Source organism: Aotus nancymaae, unplaced genomic scaffold (genome assembly GCF_030222135.1).
Source record: "Aotus nancymaae isolate 86718 unplaced genomic scaffold, 86718_ANA_hifiasm-v0.15.2.pri h1tg000012l, whole genome shotgun sequence".
In the NCBI taxonomy this organism is placed as follows: Eukaryota; Metazoa; Chordata; class Mammalia; order Primates; family Aotidae; genus Aotus; species Aotus nancymaae.
Genome location: NW_026988423.1, coordinates 23915265 through 23936881, shown reverse-complemented (window position 1 = coordinate 23936881; position 21617 = coordinate 23915265). Strand labels below are relative to the sequence as shown.

The 21617-nt window shown below is 49.8% G+C and overlaps 2 protein-coding genes across 8 annotated transcripts in view; one reads left to right on the top strand and one right to left on the bottom strand.

The window, feature by feature from the left end:
• Positions 1-958: 958 nt before the first annotated feature.
• MCAM (melanoma cell adhesion molecule) lies at positions 959-9040 on the top strand. Of its 6 annotated transcripts, none has more exons than XM_012470307.2 (16): positions 959-1061; positions 2794-2918; positions 3032-3239; positions 3323-3393; positions 3495-3582; positions 4926-5105; positions 5231-5352; positions 5451-5613; positions 5706-5824; positions 5926-6067; positions 6245-6366; positions 6470-6611; positions 6706-6801; positions 6990-7137; positions 7414-7531; positions 7968-9040. In XM_012470307.2, exons 1-16 carry the CDS (start codon positions 992-994, stop codon positions 7995-7997), a joined length of 1944 nt encoding a protein of 647 aa, XP_012325730.1. In that variant the 5' UTR covers positions 959-991; the 3' UTR covers positions 7998-9040. The 6 variants fall into 6 exon arrangements, 5 of the variants coding, with proteins under 5 accessions (XP_012325730.1, XP_012325731.1, XP_064231563.1 ...); XR_001110264.3 differs by lacking the exon at positions 959-1061 and having other exon boundaries at positions 1548-2918; positions 7968-8263; positions 8398-9040; XM_012470308.2 differs by lacking the exon at positions 7414-7531 and having other exon boundaries at positions 982-1061.
• A 369-nt stretch (positions 9041-9409) lies between these two features.
• CBL (Cbl proto-oncogene) overlaps positions 9410-21617 on the bottom strand; it is a 99670-nt gene continuing 87462 nt past the window's right edge. For both annotated transcript variants that reach the window (XM_012470303.2, XM_012470304.2), the window contains 4 exons: positions 20389-20505; positions 19944-20041; positions 18798-18980; positions 9410-17619 (listed from right to left, as the gene is read on the bottom strand). In XM_012470303.2, the coding sequence (XP_012325726.1) occupies positions 17333-17619; positions 18798-18980; positions 19944-20041; positions 20389-20505 (685 nt within the window). In that variant the 3' untranslated portion in view covers positions 9410-17332. The remainder of the gene's footprint in view (positions 17620-18797; positions 18981-19943; positions 20042-20388; positions 20506-21617) is intronic.

Sequence of the window (21617 nt, the reverse complement as noted above, 5' to 3'; positions counted from 1 at the left end):
TCCTCCCCCAGCTATGGACTCACAGTCAAAAGGGCTGTGGAAGACTTGGGGTGGGGGGAAATCAGTGCTGCCAGGACCCTTTCAATCATCAGGAGCAGCATCAGGTTTGCAGGGTCAGGCTGGGGACCCTCACCCATGAGCCCTTTCTTCTCCCTGTTTCTTTCTGGTAGGTGAAGGGAAACTGAGTCCCAGGGTAGGTTCCAGAGTGAAGAGGGAAGAAACATGATTCTCAAGGCCCAGGCCAGGACAAGTGTGAACACCCTGGGCCTGTGAATTCAGCCCCCTCCTTCCTTTCTCTGGTCAAAAGCTGGACTTGCAGGAGCTTGGGTGTGAAGGGACTGCCCAGAAGGCACAATCTCCACTCCCCATACAGGTACCTCTGGGTCTGTGGGACCGGCGCAGCGTTCTTCCCCCAAAGCTGCCAGTACTGTGAGCCTCAGGGGCAGTGAGTGCCAAGCCGGTGGCAGCAGCAGTGGTGCAATCATTCTGGGAAGCGATCGAGGCCGGCCCGAATTCTCTGTGGCAGGGGAGGGGAGCCCGAGTGAGAGGCCCCTTGGGGACACTGAGGACCAGGTCCGCTCCTGCTCCTCCCCCAGGAGGTCCCCCAGGCGCTACATTGATTGGCAGGGGCTGAGGAGGGATAAGCCTGGCTGGTTTCGACCCGGGGCGACTCCAGGCTTCCGGGCCAGTTTCTCCCCGCCGCCACCTCCGCCAGTCAGACCCCGAGACACCTGTCACTGCCCCCTCAGCTTTCCCAAGGCGGGGGCCTGGGAGTCCGTCTCTGGCCTACCTCCGGCAGCGCTCCTGGCCGCAGCTCCCAGGCTGGCGGCGCCGGGGCCCGCCCCCTAGGGCTGCGGCGCGCGGGGCGGGGGCGGGGGGCTGCGCGGGGCGGGGCGGCCCGGACGCTCCGGGCCCCCTCCCCCGCCCCCCTGACGTCAGCCCCCGGCAGCCGCGAGCTGCTCACTTGGCTCTCGCCCTCCGGCCGGAAAGCATGGGCCTGCCCAGGCTGATCTGCGCCTTCTTGCTCTACGCCTGCTGCTGCTGCTGCCGCCGCGCCGCGGGTGAGTGAGTTTGCAGGGGGGCCAGGAACGTGCCAGGGAGCAGAGCCAGCGGCGCGGAGAGGTCGGGGCATTGCGCCCGGGAGGATTCGCCTCCTTCCCGGGTCCCCGAGCCCCCGGCGCCTTTTGCGCATGCAACTCTTTGCAGCCAGTTTGCAGCCTCGATCCTAGAGTATCCCGGGAGCAGCACTGGGAAGGCGGGGAGGAGGCTGCAGCTGGGAGCGGGAAGGGGTGGAGTCCAGCCTCTCAGGGCGCTGGGGGGAGTCGTCCCTCAGGTGCTTACTCTGGGGTCCCGGAATTGGAGCGGGGCAGGAGGCGCAGCTGGGGCGCATCACCAAAGCCTGAATTCCGCGCTCGCCTGTTGCTGGAAAAGGCAGTTTCCTTCGCTGGAGGGGGTGCGCCGTCCCACCCCTTCCCCCTCCCGCCTGGGCATCACGCCAGGCTGGAGGTGAGCGAGATGGGAGGTTCGGCGGCTCCCGCCGGAGCTGGGCGTTGGCAAGGGTTGGGGGGCGGTGTGGGTTGCCTCGCGCCTCCCCGAGTGACGGGATCATAGGGGATAGAGATGAGGGATGGAGGATTCCCAGACTCAAAGCGCCCGCTGGCCTATTTTAGGGACTACATTCAGGTGGGAAGAGCACCCGGGCACCTCGGAGCGTTTCTCTGGATACGCCTGGTAGCTGGGCGCACTCGGGTCCACGCTGCCCTTGTATGGCCCGCAGCGGTGTCGCGTGTTTTTTTTTTTTGGCTCCCATTCCTCCGTCCCAGCCGCTGTCCGGCTAGGGAAAGGGAGGGCTAGGCAATACCCAGCTCGTTGGCCTCGTGCCCAGTGCCAACCACGTCCCTAGGGTATTCCAGGCTACTGCCTCCCTGGCTGACTTTATTTCTGGGGAAAGGGCTAAATCGGGCTCCATAGTTGCAGCTGGTCCTGCCCCACCCTGCCCTGCTCTTCTAGCTCTGGGAGAAGGAGTCAGGGGTCTGAGGCTCGGGGTTGGAGACCCCTCCTACCTACCCTCCTTGTCCGGGAGCCAGAGCAAAATCCCAGGCATCCCAGAGCCCAGGCAGATGGTGTCGAGTGACATCACCTCCTCACAGGGCTGGCAGCACGCTGGCACCACTGACGTCACTCCTGCCCACTGCCTGGCCCTTGCCCTGACCCCTGGGGGAGACTCTGACCTCTCCATCCTTACCAGCTTCCCTGGGTGTGGTCCCCAGGTGTGTGTGGAGTGTTTATGGAGGTGCTGCTGAGGAAGCATGAACGGGAACTTCCGCCAGAGTTGGCCCCCTGGGTCCTGTGGGGTAGGGCAGAGATTTTGGAGGGCAGAGGGTAGAGTAGTGGTGTCTTTCCCTGGGGGTGGTGACACAAAGGGGCTTGTGTGCCCCAGCCTGGCACACGCCTTGCATTCCCACACTCTGAGCTCACCCGGAGAGGAGGGGGCCTGGAAGGAAAGGGGCCTTCCTCTTGGCCCAGAGCCTAGGTCGCCCCTCTCTGCCCCTCTACCAGCCTCAGCTGGAACTGCTCGGTGCTCAGTCTCTGCTGGGCTTCAAGGACCTGAGGTCTCCTGGATGGGGAGAGGCTGGCCTGGGTGGGGTGCGGGTGGGGGAGTCAAGCGTTCAGAGGACAGGGCCCTCTGCAGACCCTCTGAGTGGCAGGAAGAACAGCTGCAGCAGCGCTGGAGAGAAGGATGGACAGCAGCCAGAGCTGACACAGCTGTGGGGCCCCGCCTCCCTTCCCCAGGTGTGCCCGGAGAGGCTGAGCAGCCTGCACCGGAGCTAGTGGAGGTGGAAGTGGGCAGCACGGCCCTTCTGAAGTGCAGCCTCTTCCAGTCCCAAGGCAACCTCAGCCATGTCGACTGGTTTTCTGTGAGTGCTGGGCTCCCGTGAGAGCAGCCCGGCAGGTGTGGGGGGTGCGGGGGGGAGGCTCTGCCCCTCCTGTAGCCCAGGACCCTCTCCTCCTCTGTATCCCTTCCCCGTAGGTCCACAAGGAGAAGCGGGTACTCATCTTCCGCGTGCGCCAGGGCCAGGGCCAGAGCGAACCTGGGGAGTACCAGCACCGGCTCAGCCTCCAGGACAGAGGGGCTACTCTGGCCCTGACTCAAGTCACCCCCCATGACGAGCGCATCTTCCTGTGCCAGGGCAAGCGCCCTCGGTCCCAGGAGCACCGCATCCAGCTCCGCGTCTACAGTGCGTGCCCCCTGGTCTGCCTGCTGGGCAGTGAGGGTTGTGGGACACGGTCCCATGTCCCCCTCATTTCTCTTTTCTTGTAGAAGCTCCAGAGGAGCCAAATATCCAGGCCAATGCCCTGGGCATCCCTGTGAACAGTAAGGAGCCTGCGGAGGTGAGATGTGCGGCGGGTGGGATGGGCAGCTGGTGTGCAGGAGCTCAGGTGGGGCTGGCAGGGTCTTGGAAGCAGGGAGACTCACACCCTGTCCTCCTTAGGTCGCTACCTGTGTGGGGAGGAATGGGTACCCCATTCCTCAAGTCATTTGGTACAAGAATGGTCGGCCTCTGAAGGAGGAGAAAAACCGTGAGTATCCCTTTCTGCTCCCAAAAACCACACTTGGGCCTGGTGTCATGGCTCACACCTGTAATCTCAGCACTTTGGGAAGCCAAGGCAGGGGGATCTCTTGAGGCCAGGAGTTTGAGACCAGCTTGGACAACATAGAGAGACTCTGTCTCTAGAGAAAATAAAAACATTAGCTAGGTGTGGTGGTATGTGCCTGTGGTCCCAGCTACTTGGGAAGCTGAGGCAGGAGGATCATATGAGCCCAGGAAATGGAGGCTGCAGTGAGTAGGATTATGCTACTGCACTCCAGCCTGGGTGACAGAGTGAGACCCCATCTCTTAAAAAAAATAAAAATAAAAGGCATCCGGCCCTTTCAACCCTATTTCTATATATTTGCTCATACATATAAATATTTCTAGGCCAGGCACTCATGCCTGTAATCCCAACACTTTGGGGAGGCTGAGGCAGGTGGAGTTTAAGATCAGCCTGGCCAAGATGGTGAAACCTCATCTTTACTAAAAATACAAAAATTAGCCCGGTGTGGTGGTGGGCTCCTGTAATCCCAGCTACTCAGGAGGCTGAGGCAGAGAATTGCTTGAACCCAGGAGGCAGAGGTTGCAGTGAGCCAAGATCGCACCACTGCACTCCAGCCTGGGCAACAGAGTGAGACTCCATCTTAAAATAAAACAACTCTGGAACGATATAGGCTTTTGTCTTTTATTTTCTAAATCAATTGTTCTTAACCAGGGGTGATTTTGTACCCCCTGCTCCTCGGAGAATTTGGCAGTGTCTGGAGCTAGTTTTGGTTGTCACACATAGAGGGGGTGCTACTGGCATCTAGTGAGTGGAGAGGCCAAGGATGCTGCTTCCATCCTGTAGCTCACAGGACAGCCCCCGCAGTGAAGAGTCAGTGTGGCCTGAGACATCGGTAGTGCGGAGAACCCCTGACTAAGTGGTGCTGTACGGTATACATTGTTAGACCGTGTCTTTTGTGCGATCTTTCTGGGTTTGTCTATTTAGATCAACTGATTGCTTTGGCTCCTGTTGAGGTTTCCATGCTATGTGTAGCATGAGTCGAGTTCACCATTCCCCAGTTAGGGGACCTCTAGACGGCTGCACATTTTTATCATTGCAGCATTCTTTGCACACTTCCTTGGATATGTGCTGACATGTAAGTGTTTTTCTAGGGTTGACCCAGAGCAGTGAAGGTGCTGGGTTGAAGGGTTTCCAGCCTGCATTTGTACGTGGTCCTCTACAGGGGACAGGGGACTCTTTAGATGGTCCCTGCCAACCCTGGTAGACAGCCCCAGGGTGAGGTGGGACGTGGGGCTGAGGCTGTCTTCCTCCTCTTCCTCCCTGCCCAGGAGTCCACATTCAGTCCTCCCAGACAGTGGAGTCGAGTGGTTTGTACACCTTGCAGAGTATTCTGAAGGCACAGCTGGTTAAGGAGGACAAAGATGCCCAGTTTTACTGTGAGCTCAACTACCGGCTGCCCAGTGGGAACCACATGAAGGAGTCCAGGGAAGTCACCGTCCCTGTTTTCTGTGAGTACTGACCCGACTCTCTGCTCCCCGGGGCTGGGGCTGCTGGCAGGTCCCGCCGGCCCCTCCCTAGCCAGTCCAGGGTTGACTCATGGGCCAAGAGCTACTTACCCGCTTTGCCTCTGCAGACCCGACAGAAAAAGTGTGGCTGGAAGTGGAGCCCGTGGGAATGCTGAAGGAGGGGGACCGTGTGGAAATCAGGTGTTTGGCTGATGGCAACCCTCCACCCCACTTCAGCATCAGCAAGCAGGTGTGGGGATTTGTGCTGGGTGCAGATGGGGGTGCAAGCAGAGACCCAGGTGGAGTAGCAGGAGGTGCACTCTGCTCACCTCCCCAATCCTCCCCCAGAACCCCCGCACCAGGGAGGCAGAGGAAGAGACAACCGTCGACAACGGGGTCCTGGTGCTGGAGCCGGCCCGGAAGGAACACAGTGGGCTCTATGAATGTCAGGGCCTGGACTTGGACACCATGATATCGCTGCCGAGTGAAACACAGGAACTGCTGGTGAACTGTGAGGGGCTGGGGACCCAGGATGGGGGACCAGGCTGGGGCCATAGGGAGCTGGCCCTGCCCTCCTGGGTGACATGATTGCTGTACCCCCAGATGTGTCTGACGTCCAGGTGAGTCCCGCAGACCCCGAGAGACAGGAAGGCAGCAGCCTTACCCTGACCTGTGAGGCAGAGAGTAGCCAGGCCCTCGAGTTCCAGTGGCTGAGAGAAGAGGTACCCAGGCGGGGCTTGGGCAAGGGGCTGATGGGTGGGTGGGGCCAGGGGTGACAAGGGTTTGCTCTTTCCCAGATCCTCTGACCCATCTCTCACCCCAGACAGGCCAGGTGCTGGAAAGGGGGTCTGTGCTCCAGTTGCACAACCTGAAACGGGAAGCAGGGGGTGGCTACCGCTGCATGGCATCTGTGCCCAGCATACCCGGCCTCAACCGCACACAGCTGGTCAACGTGGCCATTTTTGGTAAGACCCTCCCTCTGGGCAGAGACCAGGTCACTCCAAGTGGGGTTATTTTAAGCTCTTTGACAAAAAGCCACCTGCTGCCCTGGGGCACTCTGGCGGGGAAGGGGGGGCACTCTGGCGGGGAAAGGGAGGCAGGCCAGCCGGGCTTGCCGCCTCACCCCTCCCTACCTCCCCAAGGCCCCCCTTGGATGGCATTCAAGGAGAGGAAGTTGTGGGTGAAAGAGAACACAGTGTTGAACCTGTCTTGTGAAGCGTCAGGGCACCCCCGGCCCACTATCTCCTGGAACGTCAACGGCACGGTGAGCAGGTGTCTGCCGTGCTCTTCTCTTCCCTGCCTGGACTTTGCAGCCAGGACCAGAGATCCTCCCCATTTCCTGAGCTGCTCCCTTCCTTTCCTTGCAGGCAAGTGAACAAGAAAAAGATCCACAGCGAGTCCTCAGCACCCTGAATGTCCTCGTGACCCCAGAGCTGTTGAAGACAGGTGTTGAATGCACGGCCTCCAACGACCTGGGCAAAAACACCAGTGTCCTCTTCCTGGAGCTGGGTGAGGCCCACATCCCTGCAGGGGATGGCAGGGGCAGGCCCAGGCACGGGCAGTAACTTGCGCTTCTCCTAACCCCCCTCCCTCTGCCTCCTAGTCAATTTAACCACCCTCACACCAGACTCCAACACAACCACTGGCCTCAGCACTTCCACTGCCAGTCCTCATACCAGAGCCAACGGCACCTCCACAGGTAAGCCAGGCCTGGCAAGAGAACAGGGCCGTGCCAGGGCAACATTCTTGCCCTGTCCCTCCTCAGAGAACACTGTCCAGAAAGGTGTGTAGCAGCCCCATCTTCTGTCGGCTCTGGACTGGCTGGGGCAGCGATGGTGACAGGGTGGCCTCAAGCAGGCAGTGACAAGGAGTGTCTTTGTGGCACAGAGAGAAAGCTGCCAGAACCGGAGAGCCAGGGCGTGGTCATCGTGGCTGTGATTGTGTGCATCCTGGTCCTGGCGGTGCTGGGTGCTGTCCTCTATTTCCTCTACAAGAAGGGCAAGCTGCCGTGTGGGCGCTCAGGCAAGCAGGAGATGTAAGCCCAGCACCGGCCCTCCGCCCCCGCCTGTCCTGCCACCCAGCCTGCTGCCTGCCCAGCACCCGCCTGCCCCTTGAGAGCAGGAGTGGGGCCCTGGGCCAGGGTGTCCCCACTCCACTGCCTACTGCCCAGCTTCCATCAGCCACACGGTCTCATGACCTGCTTCCCTGCCCTGGAGCAAGGAGCCCTCATCCATCCCACATCCTTCACAGCGGGCCCTTCCCTTCCTGTGGCCCCGAGGTGCCAACCTCTCGCTTCCCTCCCTCCTCCCAGCACGCTGCCCCCGTCTCGTAAGAGTGAATTTGTAGTTGAAGTTAAGTCAGATAAGCTCCCAGAAGAGATGGGCCTCCTGCAGGGCAGCAGCGGTGACAAGAGGGCTCCGGGAGACCAGGTAGGAGGCGGTTCCTGTGGCCAGAGCCTGCCACATCCTCAGGGACCGGGGGCAGCAGGGCTAACAGTTCTAACTCTATCCTTCATCCCTCTTTGTTGGAGATAGGGAGCAGGCCCCCTCTTGCCTTCTTAACACTACTCACAGATGGCAGGGCCAGGCAGGTGGCTGAGGGAGCTGGAGAAAGACTGAGAAAGACCTGTCCCATCACCATCACCTTTTCCTGACCAATGCCCATGGCTCTGTGTGGCCATTTCACCAGTGCAGTCAGACGGGGCCACCCTCCTTCGCTGGCCTGCCATGCCCATCCTTGCTTCCTCCCCAAGGCTGCTGCACCGAGTTCATCAGCTTCTGCTTCCATCTCTCCTTCCTCAGTGCTCACACCTTCAACTCTGAGCACCATCTCCGTGTTCCCCTCTTCTCCTCTACCCACTTTTAGGGAGAGAAATACATCGATCTGAGGCATTAGCCTGGAATCACTTCAGCTCCCTTCCCTGCCTGGAACGTTCTCGGCTCCCTGCTTGCTCCTTGCAGTCAAAGCCTTCAAAGGGACTAGACGGAAACCTCCTGCTCCCCTCGCCAGCACACCCCCTTTCAGAGGGCCACTGGGTTAGGACCAGAGCTGACCTGAGGACCTCACCTGCCCCTGGAAGTCCTGCTTTTCAGGGACCAGTCCACCACCATCTCCACGTTGAGTGAAGCTCATCCCAAGCGAGGGGCCTGTCTCCCGAGTGGGTAGGAGAGTTTCTTGCAGAACGTGTTTTCTCTTTACACATATTATGGGCGTAAATACCTGGCTCCTGCCAGCAGCTGAGCTGGGTAGCCTCTGAGCTGGTTTCCTGCCCCAAAGGCTGGCTTCCGTCATCCAGGTGCGCCATTGAAGTGAGGATGCACCGGAGCCAGGCGCCTGCTCACGTTGAAGTGCGCCGTTAACACCGGCTTCAGAGAGCACCCCAGCAGCATCCAGAAGCAGCTGCAGTGTTACTGCTGCCACCCTCCTGTCTGCCTCTTCAAAGTCTCCTATGACATTTTTTCTTTGGGCAGAAGCTAGGAACTGGTATCATTCCTTAAAAAATAATGTGCCTGCAGTGAGGAAGCTGGGCATTGTTTTTGAGTTCAGGTGAATTAGCCTCAACCCCTCGTGTTCACTTGGCTCCCATGGCCCTCTTGATGAATCATGCAAGACTGAAAGGCAGCGGGGAGTGGACAAAGATGAGGTCTACGCTGTCCTTTATGGGGATTAAAGCTATGGTTATATTAGCACCAAATTTCTACAAACCAAGCTCATGGGCCCCGACCCTAGGAGATGGGCCCAAATGAGAGAATGGTACTTAGGGATGAAAAACGGGCCTGGCTAGAGCTTTGGGGTGTGCGTGTGTGTGTGTGCACACGTATGTGTGTATATATGGTTTTGTCAGGTTGTGTGTAAATTTGCAAATTGTTTCCTTTATATATGTGTATATATATATTATATATATATATATATGAAAAATAAAGCTTAATTGTCCCAGACACCTTACATTGCTTTTTATTCATCATGGGTACCACAGGAACCTGGGGGCCTCTGAAACTACAATCAAAGGCACACAAAACTGTTTCCAGTTGGCAGCAGAGATCAGGGGTTACTTCTGCTTCTGAGCAAATGGCTCAAATTCTACCACAGAGCGGACAGTCCCCCTACTTTTCAGCAGCCAAACTGCCCTGATGGAGGCAGCACACAGGGCCTGGCAGGAGCTGTGGCCCCTTCCTGTGCTTTCCTGCCACTTAGAATTGCCCTTGAGACAGCAGTTCAGGTCACACCATGAGAAAGTGGCCTTGGCATTTGGTCCTACGGGAACTTGTGTATTGCCTCCCAACCCCCTGAATGAGCAAGAACTCAAGTCAGCTACAACAAAAGAAACTTTATTTAAAAATATTTTTTTTTACAGACATGGGTGCTTGAAAAAGCTCTTTAGTTAACTGTGTATGGAAATGAAAAAAATTAATAAATAACATTAGTATAACAGACCTCTAAACATTAATACATTGGCAAAATAAAATGGACTTAAAATGAAAATGAATCTTAAAGCTCTGCTATTATTCTCTGTAAGAATATTTACCTTCTGTTTTATTCTTTACAGGTGAGAATGATTAAATACTGCTAATATAAATTTTTTTATATTAATGACACATTTTTAAAATAGTCCACGAAAATCTCATCTATGTGTTTGTTTTCTTAACACTGATATACAAATTGGGACTCTACATTCGGGAGAAAGCATCAAGTTATCTCCAGCACTGCCAGGCTAAGAATTTCAAAATCTTGAATAAGGAGGACTTTAAAATTCCTATCTTCCAATTCTTTATTAAAGGCAGGGGAAAACTGAGGAAAGGTTAAGAGATAAGTAAAATGTTATATAGAAAAACTTTTGCTAAAGCTCACTATGGTCACATTACTGAGGACAGGCTTCTGGTCCGTGTTCCTTGCTGCCCTTCCCTGGGGAAACCAGACCCTGCAGAGGGCACTAGCTGCTTAATGCTTTAAGTCTGAGGTCTTCAAATGAAAGGCCTGCCACATCTGATGGGGGCTGGGGGTGGGGGCGGGAGGTTTAGACCAGTTCAGGATCCAGCAAAAAGAAAAGACAAAACCACCAACCTCCCCTTCTCAGGAGAGTCCATCCTACACTCCTCCACGCAGTTGGGTAATTAATGTCATCAGGAGGCTAGGACACTTAAAATGGTCCAGAGTTCACCTGGAAATTGTGGAACATTCTGTCTCTTGCAGGAGACAAGGCATTCAACCTAATAACTAAGCTTGTGATTGGAACCAATCGAATGATCCCAGGGTACAACGCTTCTCTCCTCCACTGAAGCCTCATGGCAGGGGAAAGGGACTCTGGACACAATGCACCTGCATGTCACCTCTTTAGTCACAGAGAGCATTCTTTCCTGTCCTCTAGACACTAGGGACTAATGATACACAAGGTAGAGGAGCTCCGACTCTGGTATTTCCATATTAAGTCCTAAAATGCAGCCTGGGATACAGTGCTGCCTTAGAAAGGCACAAAACATTTGGCTTTTTTTTTTTTCAGTGTGCTAAAAATTGTTTTGTTTTGAATAAAGGAAAAAGATATATAAGGTTAAAAATCCCAAGTCACCACAGCCAGAAAGCAGATGTAGGAGGTACCTCATAGCTGCCATGCCCCTACCACGTTTCAGCAGGAAGTCAGGCTTTTATTTCAAGGCCAAGACACCAGAACAGTGCTGAGCAGGGTAGGTCAGGAGGCATTTACTCTCATGGGCATTGCATTGCACACTCACTCACCCAGACAGCAGGAGAAAGAGGCCATGGAAGACAACACGTGGTCTACAGACTCCTAAGTGGTTCTCTGTCTCTCCAGTTTTAAAGACAGTCATAAGCATGGCTACCCTCACCCACAACAAGGTCAGAGGTAGGTAGGGAGGAGGGAGCTGATACCCAGGCACCCAGGACACCCCGCTTCAGGGCTCAGCATGGAGGTGGCGCAAGGCCTGAGGAGTTGCACACAGCATGTATTGAGCAATACTTCTCTCTGGCCTCCCGTCTGATTTAGGGGTAGAAGGAGAATGCAGGAGAGGCAACGAGGCCGGCGGGGCGGCGGGGCTGACATTCCTTTTTGGGACTGAATCAGGCAATCAGGACTCTGCTGCTTTCTTCAGCTACCAAATCAGGAGATTTGAGGCTGGCTTTTGGGCTTTGCCCCGTACAAACATAGAGACTGGTCGGCTGCATTTTTCTCAAGCTCTGTACCCAGGAAGGGGTGGCAAGAGAGCCACCCAGCTTAGTCTCTCCGTCAACAGCTGGCCCTTCCACCTGCGCTTCCCACTTGACTCACCATGGCCACTCGGAGCTTGCTCTCCTCATCCCTGTTTTTCCATCTCTCACTCTTTACTACTTTCCAGAACCAAGAAACACTGGCATTTCCCAATGAAACCAACCCAGACTTCCTGTAACACGGTGAAGGCACATGGCACTGCTGTCACTCTGCTGCTTAACTCAGGAGCCTAGACTACAACATCAAAGGTGAAGTCTGACGACCCGCCCTTCCTCCCTTGATGGACATCTTTGGATTATTAGGTGACATCTGTGTGTATCAAATGACTCTCACAGTTTAAAAAACTTTTAAAGTAAGGCAGTATGAAATGCCTTACAATGTCTAAGATGAGATAAATATAAGATCAAAAGATTCAGGCAAGCAAAAGTACGGCTTTCAAAAAACAGAAAAGGAAAGCTTTTATACAGGACTAAAAAGAAAGCAATTGCCAGAAGACACAGGTATACTGTCTAGCGAGCTCTCGGTAAAAACTCTATCCTAAACTGGAATCTGTATTTGATTTCTATCCTGGCAACTGCTCGAATATTATATATTCTTAACTGGCTCCGGCAAAGTAGTTTCTGAGGTGCCTAGGAAGGCTTGCCTGAGAATACTACCGCAGAGCAGCCCTCACACAGGAGGGAATGAGACAGTAAGGAGGAGAGTGGAGAAGACAGGCCACAAGTCCAGAGAATGAACATATTTTCAATCACTCAAACCTGAACAGAAGTCCATGGGTAGGGGCTACAGTGGAACCCGTCATGAGATTCTGCTCTCTAAATAACATGGATTCAGAAGGCAAAAGACCTGAGGCTGAAGGGAGGCTAAGGAAGGCCACCCAGGAACAGGCTAGCTCTGGAACAGGACAGGCTGGCCCACAAGAGGGAGGTAAGAAATCCTGGATGCCAAGACTGCCAAAGGGAAGAAAAACAGGAAATAGACAATGACCAGAATTAAGTTAAACTTAAGAATTTCTGTGACGTCCTGGACAAATGCCGGTGCCTTCCTTTCCACTAGCAAAAAGGCAGGAGTAGCAGCTTCACTCCCCGAGTAGAAGCCTTTTTAGGATGTCTGTGGAGTCTCTGCCCCCTTCTCTGAGACACTCCCCGTCTCCAGCTGAAGGAGTCTGCCACATCTCTGCTCTCCCTGGCAAGGCCAACTGCTCAGGGATAGATACTTGATCAATGTGCTGGGCTGAATGTAGTTTTTCTTAAGAATATGAAGTACAGGAAATTGAGAATTTGTTCACGGTGATCCCCATAGTTGGAAGGTGGTGTGGATTTGAGGACTGGAGTGCCTATTTGGGGGCCACACATCCCATAAGCAGACTGTGAAGTGGGAGGAAGAAACAGGTGCAAAGCTCTGCAGTTCAGCTCCAGAGAAACAACAGCACTTCCCATCCTGGGTCCTATGAAACACCCTGCATCCTTATAATGACCCCCTCCTTTCTTACACTTGAACATCTGTTTCTTGTATCCAAAGGATCCCTAAGCAGAACAGTCAAAAATACAACCTCAACTATCTTCCACTATCTACCACCCTCTAGGCATTAAGCAGTTCTATGTACTCCTAACAAAAGACCACTCATGGAGACTGAGTTCAAAGGAGTGACAGTGATAGCTAAGCTGAGATAGAGTACTTTGGATTGAACTTCTAAAGCCCTAAGGTCTGGGAGAATAATGTGTGGACACTAAGCTTCAGGGTCCCTAAACTCCTTGCTCTTTGCGGGGAGGTAAACGCTGACAATTAGAGGACTGATGGAGTTCAGTCTGTACTAATGTCTGGCTCTTGAAAGACCAAACAACTGACTGAAGATCAGGACCCAAAGATAGGACCCATACCTCCAGCCCTTCTAAAACACAGAGTTAGCTGCAAAGGTTGTTGAAAGACTGGAAAACCAATTCCAAATAGTACAGGACATGGTGACAGGTTGCAGAGGGGTGATATGAAAATCCTCCCAACAAAGGGGATTAGGGACACAGCAGCTCAGGAAAAAGTTCAAGGAAGGCACTAGATTGGAAAGGGGCATGTGGGCAGATGCTTTGTTTAAACATTTAATGCCTTACTGTGCAACTCTGAGCCAACTTGCCCTTCAACTCACCAAACAGATTCCAATGAAATACATAAAAACAGTAGGTATCCATGAGACTTACATCAAGGAATCTCCCAGGCATTATCAAAGCTATAGGAGACAACAGGGGATAATGGAAAAATCTTGGCCTGCTATTAACCAGGACAGCTCTACAAGGAAAGGTCAGTCTATGTGAAAGAGCTGTGAATAAAAACTGCACAATCTTATTGGGAAGAGCTATATTAAGGTCAAATGCAGAGGCTAAGAGAGACCAAGTACAATCCCCTAAACATCAGTAAACTTATCATGCAGTGGGGCAAGGGAAGGACACATACCTGACAGTTCTGGCACATGGTCATCACACATAAACATTTGCTGGATGAACAAACGAACTGTTACAGCCAGGTCAATAGTCAGAAAACTATTATTCAATGAACAGTGGTCATTCCAAAGTCAGAAAGGCCAACAGCAAGAAGGGGGGCTTATAGTTTGAGAAGATCTAATCTTCTAACTTTCATGATGTGAGGTAGGAGAATATTCTGCTTTATCACCATTGTTGAACACCTACAAAAAGAACTAGATCTTAAAGGGAACATACAGGTGGTCCCTCGTTTTTACAAGCAAGTTTTGTTATAAAAATTTGTAAGTTGACTGTTTGGACCATAAACACATTTTACTTTTCTATAGAGAAAACATATATTTTAAGAGTGATCAACAGTGACTCCCACCTCCCTTAACCAGAAAAAAAATCTTTTAAATCCACAAAATAGCTAAATAATACTAATAGTACTATCCCACATCGTGGGCCCCGGTGATGAGGGTCTGTGTAAGGAGAGAAAGGGGCCAGAAGAATGGCAGATTATGTAGCATGGGGCTGGGGAGAGACGAGCAAGTGGCAAAGAGTACTATTCACAAAAGTGTTACAGACACATGCTGAGATGAGAAGCTGCCTGGTCTATTACTTAATTAAAGGGAGGTATATTAAGAGCCCACAGTTAGGAACCCTCTACTTTAGTGGAAGGAACATGGGCAGCTGGAAAGGTCCAGTTGTGGTTGCTGCAGAGCAGCGACGCAGCAACAAGGCAGCTCGGAAAGCAACCCGCGAAGACACAGGGAAAGCACGAAGCTGGGCTAAATACGACAGCCCAATGAATATAAGAAAAAGGAGAACAAAGTGAAGGGACAAGGGGATGGGCTTGCCAAAAGTGGCAAAACCTGAAGTCTGTTCATCAATGGCAGTTTCAGTTAAATTCAGAGCAGAGCCAAAGAATTTTAAATTGCCATACAAATGGAGGATGAAGAATGGGTTACTGGTGCCTAAGTTAACAGAAAATATAAACAATTAAGCTTTTGAGAATAACCTCAAAACAAAAGCCACATGAAAACCTTCCTTAGTCTTGCCTGGAAATCTCAGACACAGACCCAGGTATGTCCTCAGAGCACCCAGTCAAAGGAAAAATCCTCATGGAATGATCCAAAACCTTGAATGCTGGCAGACAACTGTGACAAACTAACACCCAAGCCCATCCATGGGGCACATGCACAACACAGGGAGCTGGAGCCTCAGTTCCAGGCTGATTCAGAGCCACACAGGACTCAAAAAAGGAAAAGTCTAGACTGCCCTTAGCTTATGCAGTAGGGACAATAATTTCCAGAGTAGATTTAGATGCACGGAAAAGGCAAAAGATACATAGCCAGTGCTTTGTCTTCTGAACAGATCTGTAGACTACAGGCATTATCTGCAGATAAAAAAGTTACAATATGGATAGGCCTGGAAACTGCTGCCATTTTTTCTAGTTCTTTATCTAAGCCTTCAATATTTAAAATGCAAAATTGAACGTTACCTCAAATGAAACAGTATGCGTACTGGCGTTTAGAAGCTGCCGGTGGTCTACTGTTTGCTATTCGCTGCCATTTTCCTCTGCCCCACTCCACCCCAATTCGGGACCACCTCACCTAATGGTGGGCTATGCCGCTTTATGCCATGTAGAGAAGACACTGGGTAAACACAGCAAATCAACACGAGGTCCTGTACTGCCTACTCTGAGAACATAAATGGCTCTGAGGCCAGAGGATAAAACCAAAAGATCTAGAAGTAGCTGAATGCCAAGAGACAAGTTAGAACAAGTTTTAGTTCCAAAGACGATAAGACTGAAAAGAAAACTGATCCAAGGAGGGTAATTTCTGTCTAGATCTAAAGACAAAAGCATGATTTAGATTTTCAGGAAGACAGATTTATTAAAGAGCAGGCTTGCTTCTGACGTGGAGAAAGGTTATACGCTGCTCAAGGAAGTCAGCAAAACACTCTGGACAGTATACTAACTGAACTCGAGGGATCATTTACCAGCAATATAAAGGAACTGACTAATGGTTCTCCAAACTGGACCCTTAATCTTCTTTATGAACTTGCAATTACACAAACTGCCAGCACACATTGTCTTTGACTACAGTAATTTATTCACCGAATGATGTATAATACTGTGAATAACACAGTAATTACAGAGAGTATTTAGGACCTCAGGTGAAGGGGAAAAAGGAAGGAAAGAAGGAAAGAGATGTTACATTCCCAAAACCACAGGCACAAGAAAAAACCACATCATCAGGAGGCAGCAAGGCAGGGAAGGTGCTATCAGCAAGAGGCTGTGCCACCATGGGTATTATGCCCACTCCTTAAAGGGAAAAGGAAAACCATTGCTGAAAATCTAACTAGTATTCCTCATGTTCAAATGAAGACACCCACACCGAAATTAGTTCACTGGGAAGAAAAAACTGAACGGATAAATCCTTACTCTCTATTTTGTGCATTTAAATAGCATGTGAACGAAGCTTCCTAAAAGCTTTCTGGTATTCTGGCCAGAAAGTCATCCTGGAAATACATGTTTTTCCCTTCTTCATTAAGTAAAAAGACTCATAACCTACATCAGAACATATACCTGGCACCAAGGCAACTGACTCCCACAGACTCTTTTCTGGGGAGGGCATGGAATGTATTTGAAGGCCTCTATCTCAAATAAGTCATTATGTAATTAGGATAATCAAAACATCTTAATAAATTCAATGTTCCTATAGAAACAGTGTTTTGGAGTGCCCAGTGTTAGCTGCTATTATCAAACATGACTATAATAGTGTAGCTACAGTACTCTTCCTCCCACCTATCTACCAAACAAAGCAATATCATCACACAAAATCAAGAACATCCCATAAGCTGCTTAGCCTCAGTAGGCTGGTCATAGCAAGCCCACTGCCAATGACAGAATACCAAGAAGGATGAGGAAGGATCTGATGGGGAAAGGACAGAGGGAGGGTGTTCTAAAAATTTAAGACTTTAGCTATGCACATGACAATATAAGCCAAAGGGGAGTGTTGAAGCTGTAATACACACTAGGCTTGGGTTTAATACCACAGTAGATGGAAGTCTTTAAAAGATTCCTTCCTAAACCTTTTGTGATAATTCCTTGCCTGGAATTAACACACACAGCAGGTTAATCTTATAATCACGAGGACACACACAACCACAGGCAGACAGACACACACACGGCCACATCCTTAACCCAGGAAGTCTTAAGTCCTCAATTAGGATTTCCAGCACAATACTTGTTCTACGGCTTTCTGGACTGTTCCCTAGGTAGGTTACCATGTAATAAAATCTACACGCTCTCTATGTGGAAACTGAAGGACACCCTCAAATGCACTCTCAAGACCCAAAAAATAATAAAACACACTAGCTGCTCCATTTGCATTTCACTGCTTTGAAATCTTGGAACCACTGATGTGATATCCCACAGAGAGGGCAAGACTTCACTGTGAAGTCTCCAAAGGAGCTCCTGCCCTTTTAGGTGCTACTTGAGTAATAACTCCCAACTCACTGGTCCTCTAAACCTGCAGCAAGGAGGTGGTGTGCTAGGTAGCTACGTGGGCAGGAGAAGAAATTGAAACAAATTCCCGGAGGATGTTTTTGGCCATCTCAATGTTGTTTTGGGCAATGACCAAAGCTTTCTGGATGTCCTGGTAGGAGTATCCCTGACTCAGGAGGTTCTCGATCTCACTGGAGAGCTGAGGTGAGGCGGTGGCAGCAGAAGAGGCAGCACTGCTACCTTGCTGACAGTTGACAGCTTTCCGTTCAGAGTTGATTCTCCGAGGGAATGGTTTAGGAGGCCTCTCGGGAACTTGGGAACCTTCGGTGACATCTAGAAGAAACAGTAAAGAAAATATTTGCAAATCTGGGGAAATCCTCATTTAACGACAGCAATAGTAAAAAATGTGCTAATATCAAGATAGTATTGACTTCCTGTAAATTAGGTACATGTGCTCTTCAGTCACAAGACTGGGTTTTATAGGTTCAAGGGTTTTAAGGTATAGCCTCCTCCTTATCACAATAAAAACAACCTCTACATATACCATCCACCTGTTCTATGAACAACAATCACTGCAATCATAACATCTGCATTATGCTTTACACTAAGCAACATGTTTGTGCACATGTAATTGTCTGTTTTAATTCTGAGGGGACCAGAGAAGATACTAAACTTATCCTTCTACGAATAAGGAAAAAGACGGAAATAAGTTGCAATAAAGAAGCATTAGCCAAGGCTGAGTGGGTATCACTCCTCGTCTGGGCAAGTGAAGGCTGTATATCTTTTTCACCAGCTGTCTGTTTTGAAGGCTGTGACAGCAACTCTGGCTGCTGCCCTACCAGGCCAGCCACAGGTGCAAGAAGGGCAGCATCCAATAGTTAAGGCCCAACATGAGCTGCCTCTAGGCCCATTCTGTGTGTGTTCCAGAGCCAGCATGCCTCCTTTCCAATGGAACAGAGCACAGGAAAAAGGAATGTGTGATGAGCCGGGTGTGGTGGCAGGCACCTGTAATCCCAGGCTAAGGCAGGAAAATAGCTTGAACCTGGGAGGTGGAGGTTGCAGTGAGCTGAGATCGTGCCACTGCACTCCAGTCTGGGCAACAGAGTGAAACTCCATCTCAAGAAAAAAAAAAAGCACTGTGTGATCTGAACCATCAAGCCTAATTACCAGCGTCATAAGGCATACTCAGAAAAACTAAATCCTACCTACTCCTAACATAAGAAGAGCCACAGTTGGCGATGAAAAAAAAAATTTTGTAGGAAAGGCGATGGAAAAAAAAAAAGAGCCACAGTTTAAGGAACAACCTCTTTTCTAAGTCTGCAACATCCTAAAAGAGTCTGACTACAGTCTAACTTCCTAACTTGGGACTTCCCTCCCTTTCAGACATAATGTTTCACCTACTACTTCCACATACTGACTTACTGTCACCAGAGAAGGTCATCTCCCTTTCAATATAAACATCCAGGCCATGCTGCCATTCAGGACAAACCCAACATAGCCTGGAGACTCACTTGTTGTGGGATCACCATCCAGAGACAACCAGCCAAAGGAGGAGCTGGCATTAGAGATATCTGAGAGAGTTCGGCGGGCCAGCACTGCTGGCACAGGTGGCTTTGGGACATCATACCCATCATCCTCATTTTCTGATTCCTCAGGACCAGTGTTGGCATGGGCTGCAGCCAAATTCCCTTCACCTGGAGAAAAGTTTGTGATGTTATCTTCTTCTGACACACTTCATCTTCTAATACATTTCAATATAGGAACATCCACTCATTTTTGCATGTATGCAATCATTTATCTAGTTCAACAGTTACCGATTGTCTACTGTGGGCCAAATACCGTGTAAACAGAGATAAAAATAGAAAATAAAATCTATACCAATACTGCAGTTTTCTTTTTTGAACATGCCAAAGGTTACTCTTGACAAGGTTAATAGCCACTGATGCCAATGACTTGAATGTCATCTCAGAGCATTCAATAAACATTTTTATCCATATTCCACCTTGGAAGATCAGCAAAGGGTCCTATGAGAGCAGGCTTCTTGAACTTTCTCCCCCGTCCCCCCACCCATGATCAGTTGACAACTTCTTGAACTTTCAGTCTGGTAGGCTAGTTAACATGGGAACTAAGCATTCACCAACCCCACATAAAAGAATTTCATCAATGCAATGAGAATAAAAAGAAGCTTACAGGTACAGAGTATATAACATAAATGTCTCCGGGACCTAGAAGGACCAAAAAAAGCACAAAAAGAACCAGCAGTGTGAATAGGATATAAAAGAGTGGGGGTACCTTACTGCCACATATGTGGGGTACCTTACCCCACATATCATGGATCAAAGATATTTTGCCAAAGATTACTGAAAAGAATTTTCAGCTTTGGCTGGGCATGGTGGCTCACGCATGTATTCCCAGCACTTTGGGAGGCCAAGGTGGGTGGATCACCTGAGGTCAGGAGTTTGAGACCTGCCTTGCCAACATAGTGAAACCCCATCTCTACTAAAAATACAAAAATTACCCGGGTGTGGTCAAGCATGCCTGTAGTCCCAGCTACAGAAGAATTTTCAGCTTAGATCAAGCTATCTCAATTGCCAAACATTACAGGTTAATTCCTATGGCATATCAATGATTTTTAAAGTAGCAGAATGGCTACTTACCAAAGGTGCTGCTCTCAGTGACAGATGGCGCCTGAGACTGAATATTATACATTGCTTCATATGTACAGCTATCAATCTGCTGGTCGCAATCACACGCTCTGAACCAGAAGGAAAATGCAACAATGATCTTTGGAAACAGAACTGTTATCTGTAAACTTATGAAGACTCATCTTCTCCTTTCGCCAGTATCACTAATAAATGTTGGTAAGGTTGACTCTTGTGACAAGTGATAGATGTGTGTGTTTTTGAGGTTATCATGTTGCTGAGAAAAAGTAAGTGCAATTACCTACAGCTACAAAAGGCTTAAACCATTAAGGACTAGATTTATCTTTCTGCTTTAATCCGGGTGGATAACACTATGTGCAGATAGCAAGCCAGGCAGGTGAAGGGTGTCAATTACCCACATAAAGGTATATGGCCCAAAATAGGGTTGTTGTGAACCTACCGTGAACTCTGGGATGTATCCAAAGGCCGTAGAGGCCTGGAAGAGGGAGTCATGTACTCTGTGTCCTCTTCATCCTCACACGGTTCCCCAGGTGGCAGTTTTGGCACAGGAAGAGGTCTGGAAGATGAAGAATAAAAAACAGAAAAAGAAGTAACAAGCTGGTAAACTTTGAAGTATAAAATAAGTGGCTTAAAAACAGAAACAACTCAAACTAGAGAGAGCAAAATACATGCCACCTAGGGAACTATTATTTCTACTGACCAAAATAGGTAATTAGCAAAAGCACACTAACTAAAAATGTCACTTTCAACTGACCAAAGGTGCAGCTTTTATGCTTCAGAGGTGATATACTGGGCTAATCACCTGACACTGTTTAGTTCTAATCCCCACAGAAGTTTCATTACAGAGCCCCAGGCCTAGAGTTAGAGAAACAGCAATAATTTTTCAACAGTATGTTAGAATTGTATACTAAATTCCAATTCTAAACTCTACCTATGATTTCAAGGACTACAAAGCTTGTCAAAAGCTTCCTCAAACTCCTTGTTTGTGTGTGTGTGTGTGTGTGTGTGTGTAAACTTCCCAGGAACTTTGTTTACAAAAACTCCTTGCTTTATACAAGAAAAATTTAAGAGAGAGATAAAGTGACCTGGCAATTAGCATAAATTCTGAGGCGAGAACCCAGATCTACTGACTCCCACATCAAGGATCCTGCTGTTATACCCACATGTAACTTTCACCCAGAAACTTTGGAAACAAGACTTCCACCACCCCATGAAATGAAACCAAAAAAACCCCCAACAAAAACAAAAATACCCCACCAAATTATAGGGGGAAAAAAAAGACACATGAAAACCTGCTTCTTGGAGTGTGAATTTGTTTCTCCTCCTTTCCTCTTTATATTATTTTTGCATATCCTAAAGATACTACAAGGCGTACCTCTTGCATGTATTTGTCTGCTTAATGTTTAGATTTTCCTAATTATAAAAGCAACACGTTTATAATACACCTGTAAGTGCTATAGAAACCTAACACATATCATAAAAGTCCCCTTTAATCTCATACGAGGTTTTTTTTTTTGTTTTTTTGAGACGGAGTCTCTCTGTGTTGCCAGGGTGGAGTGCACTCGCATGTCTCACTGCAACCTCTACCTCCTGGGTTCAAGGGATTCTCCTGCCTCAGCCTCCTGAGTAGCTGGAACAGGCACGCACCACCACGTGAAAGTAATTTTT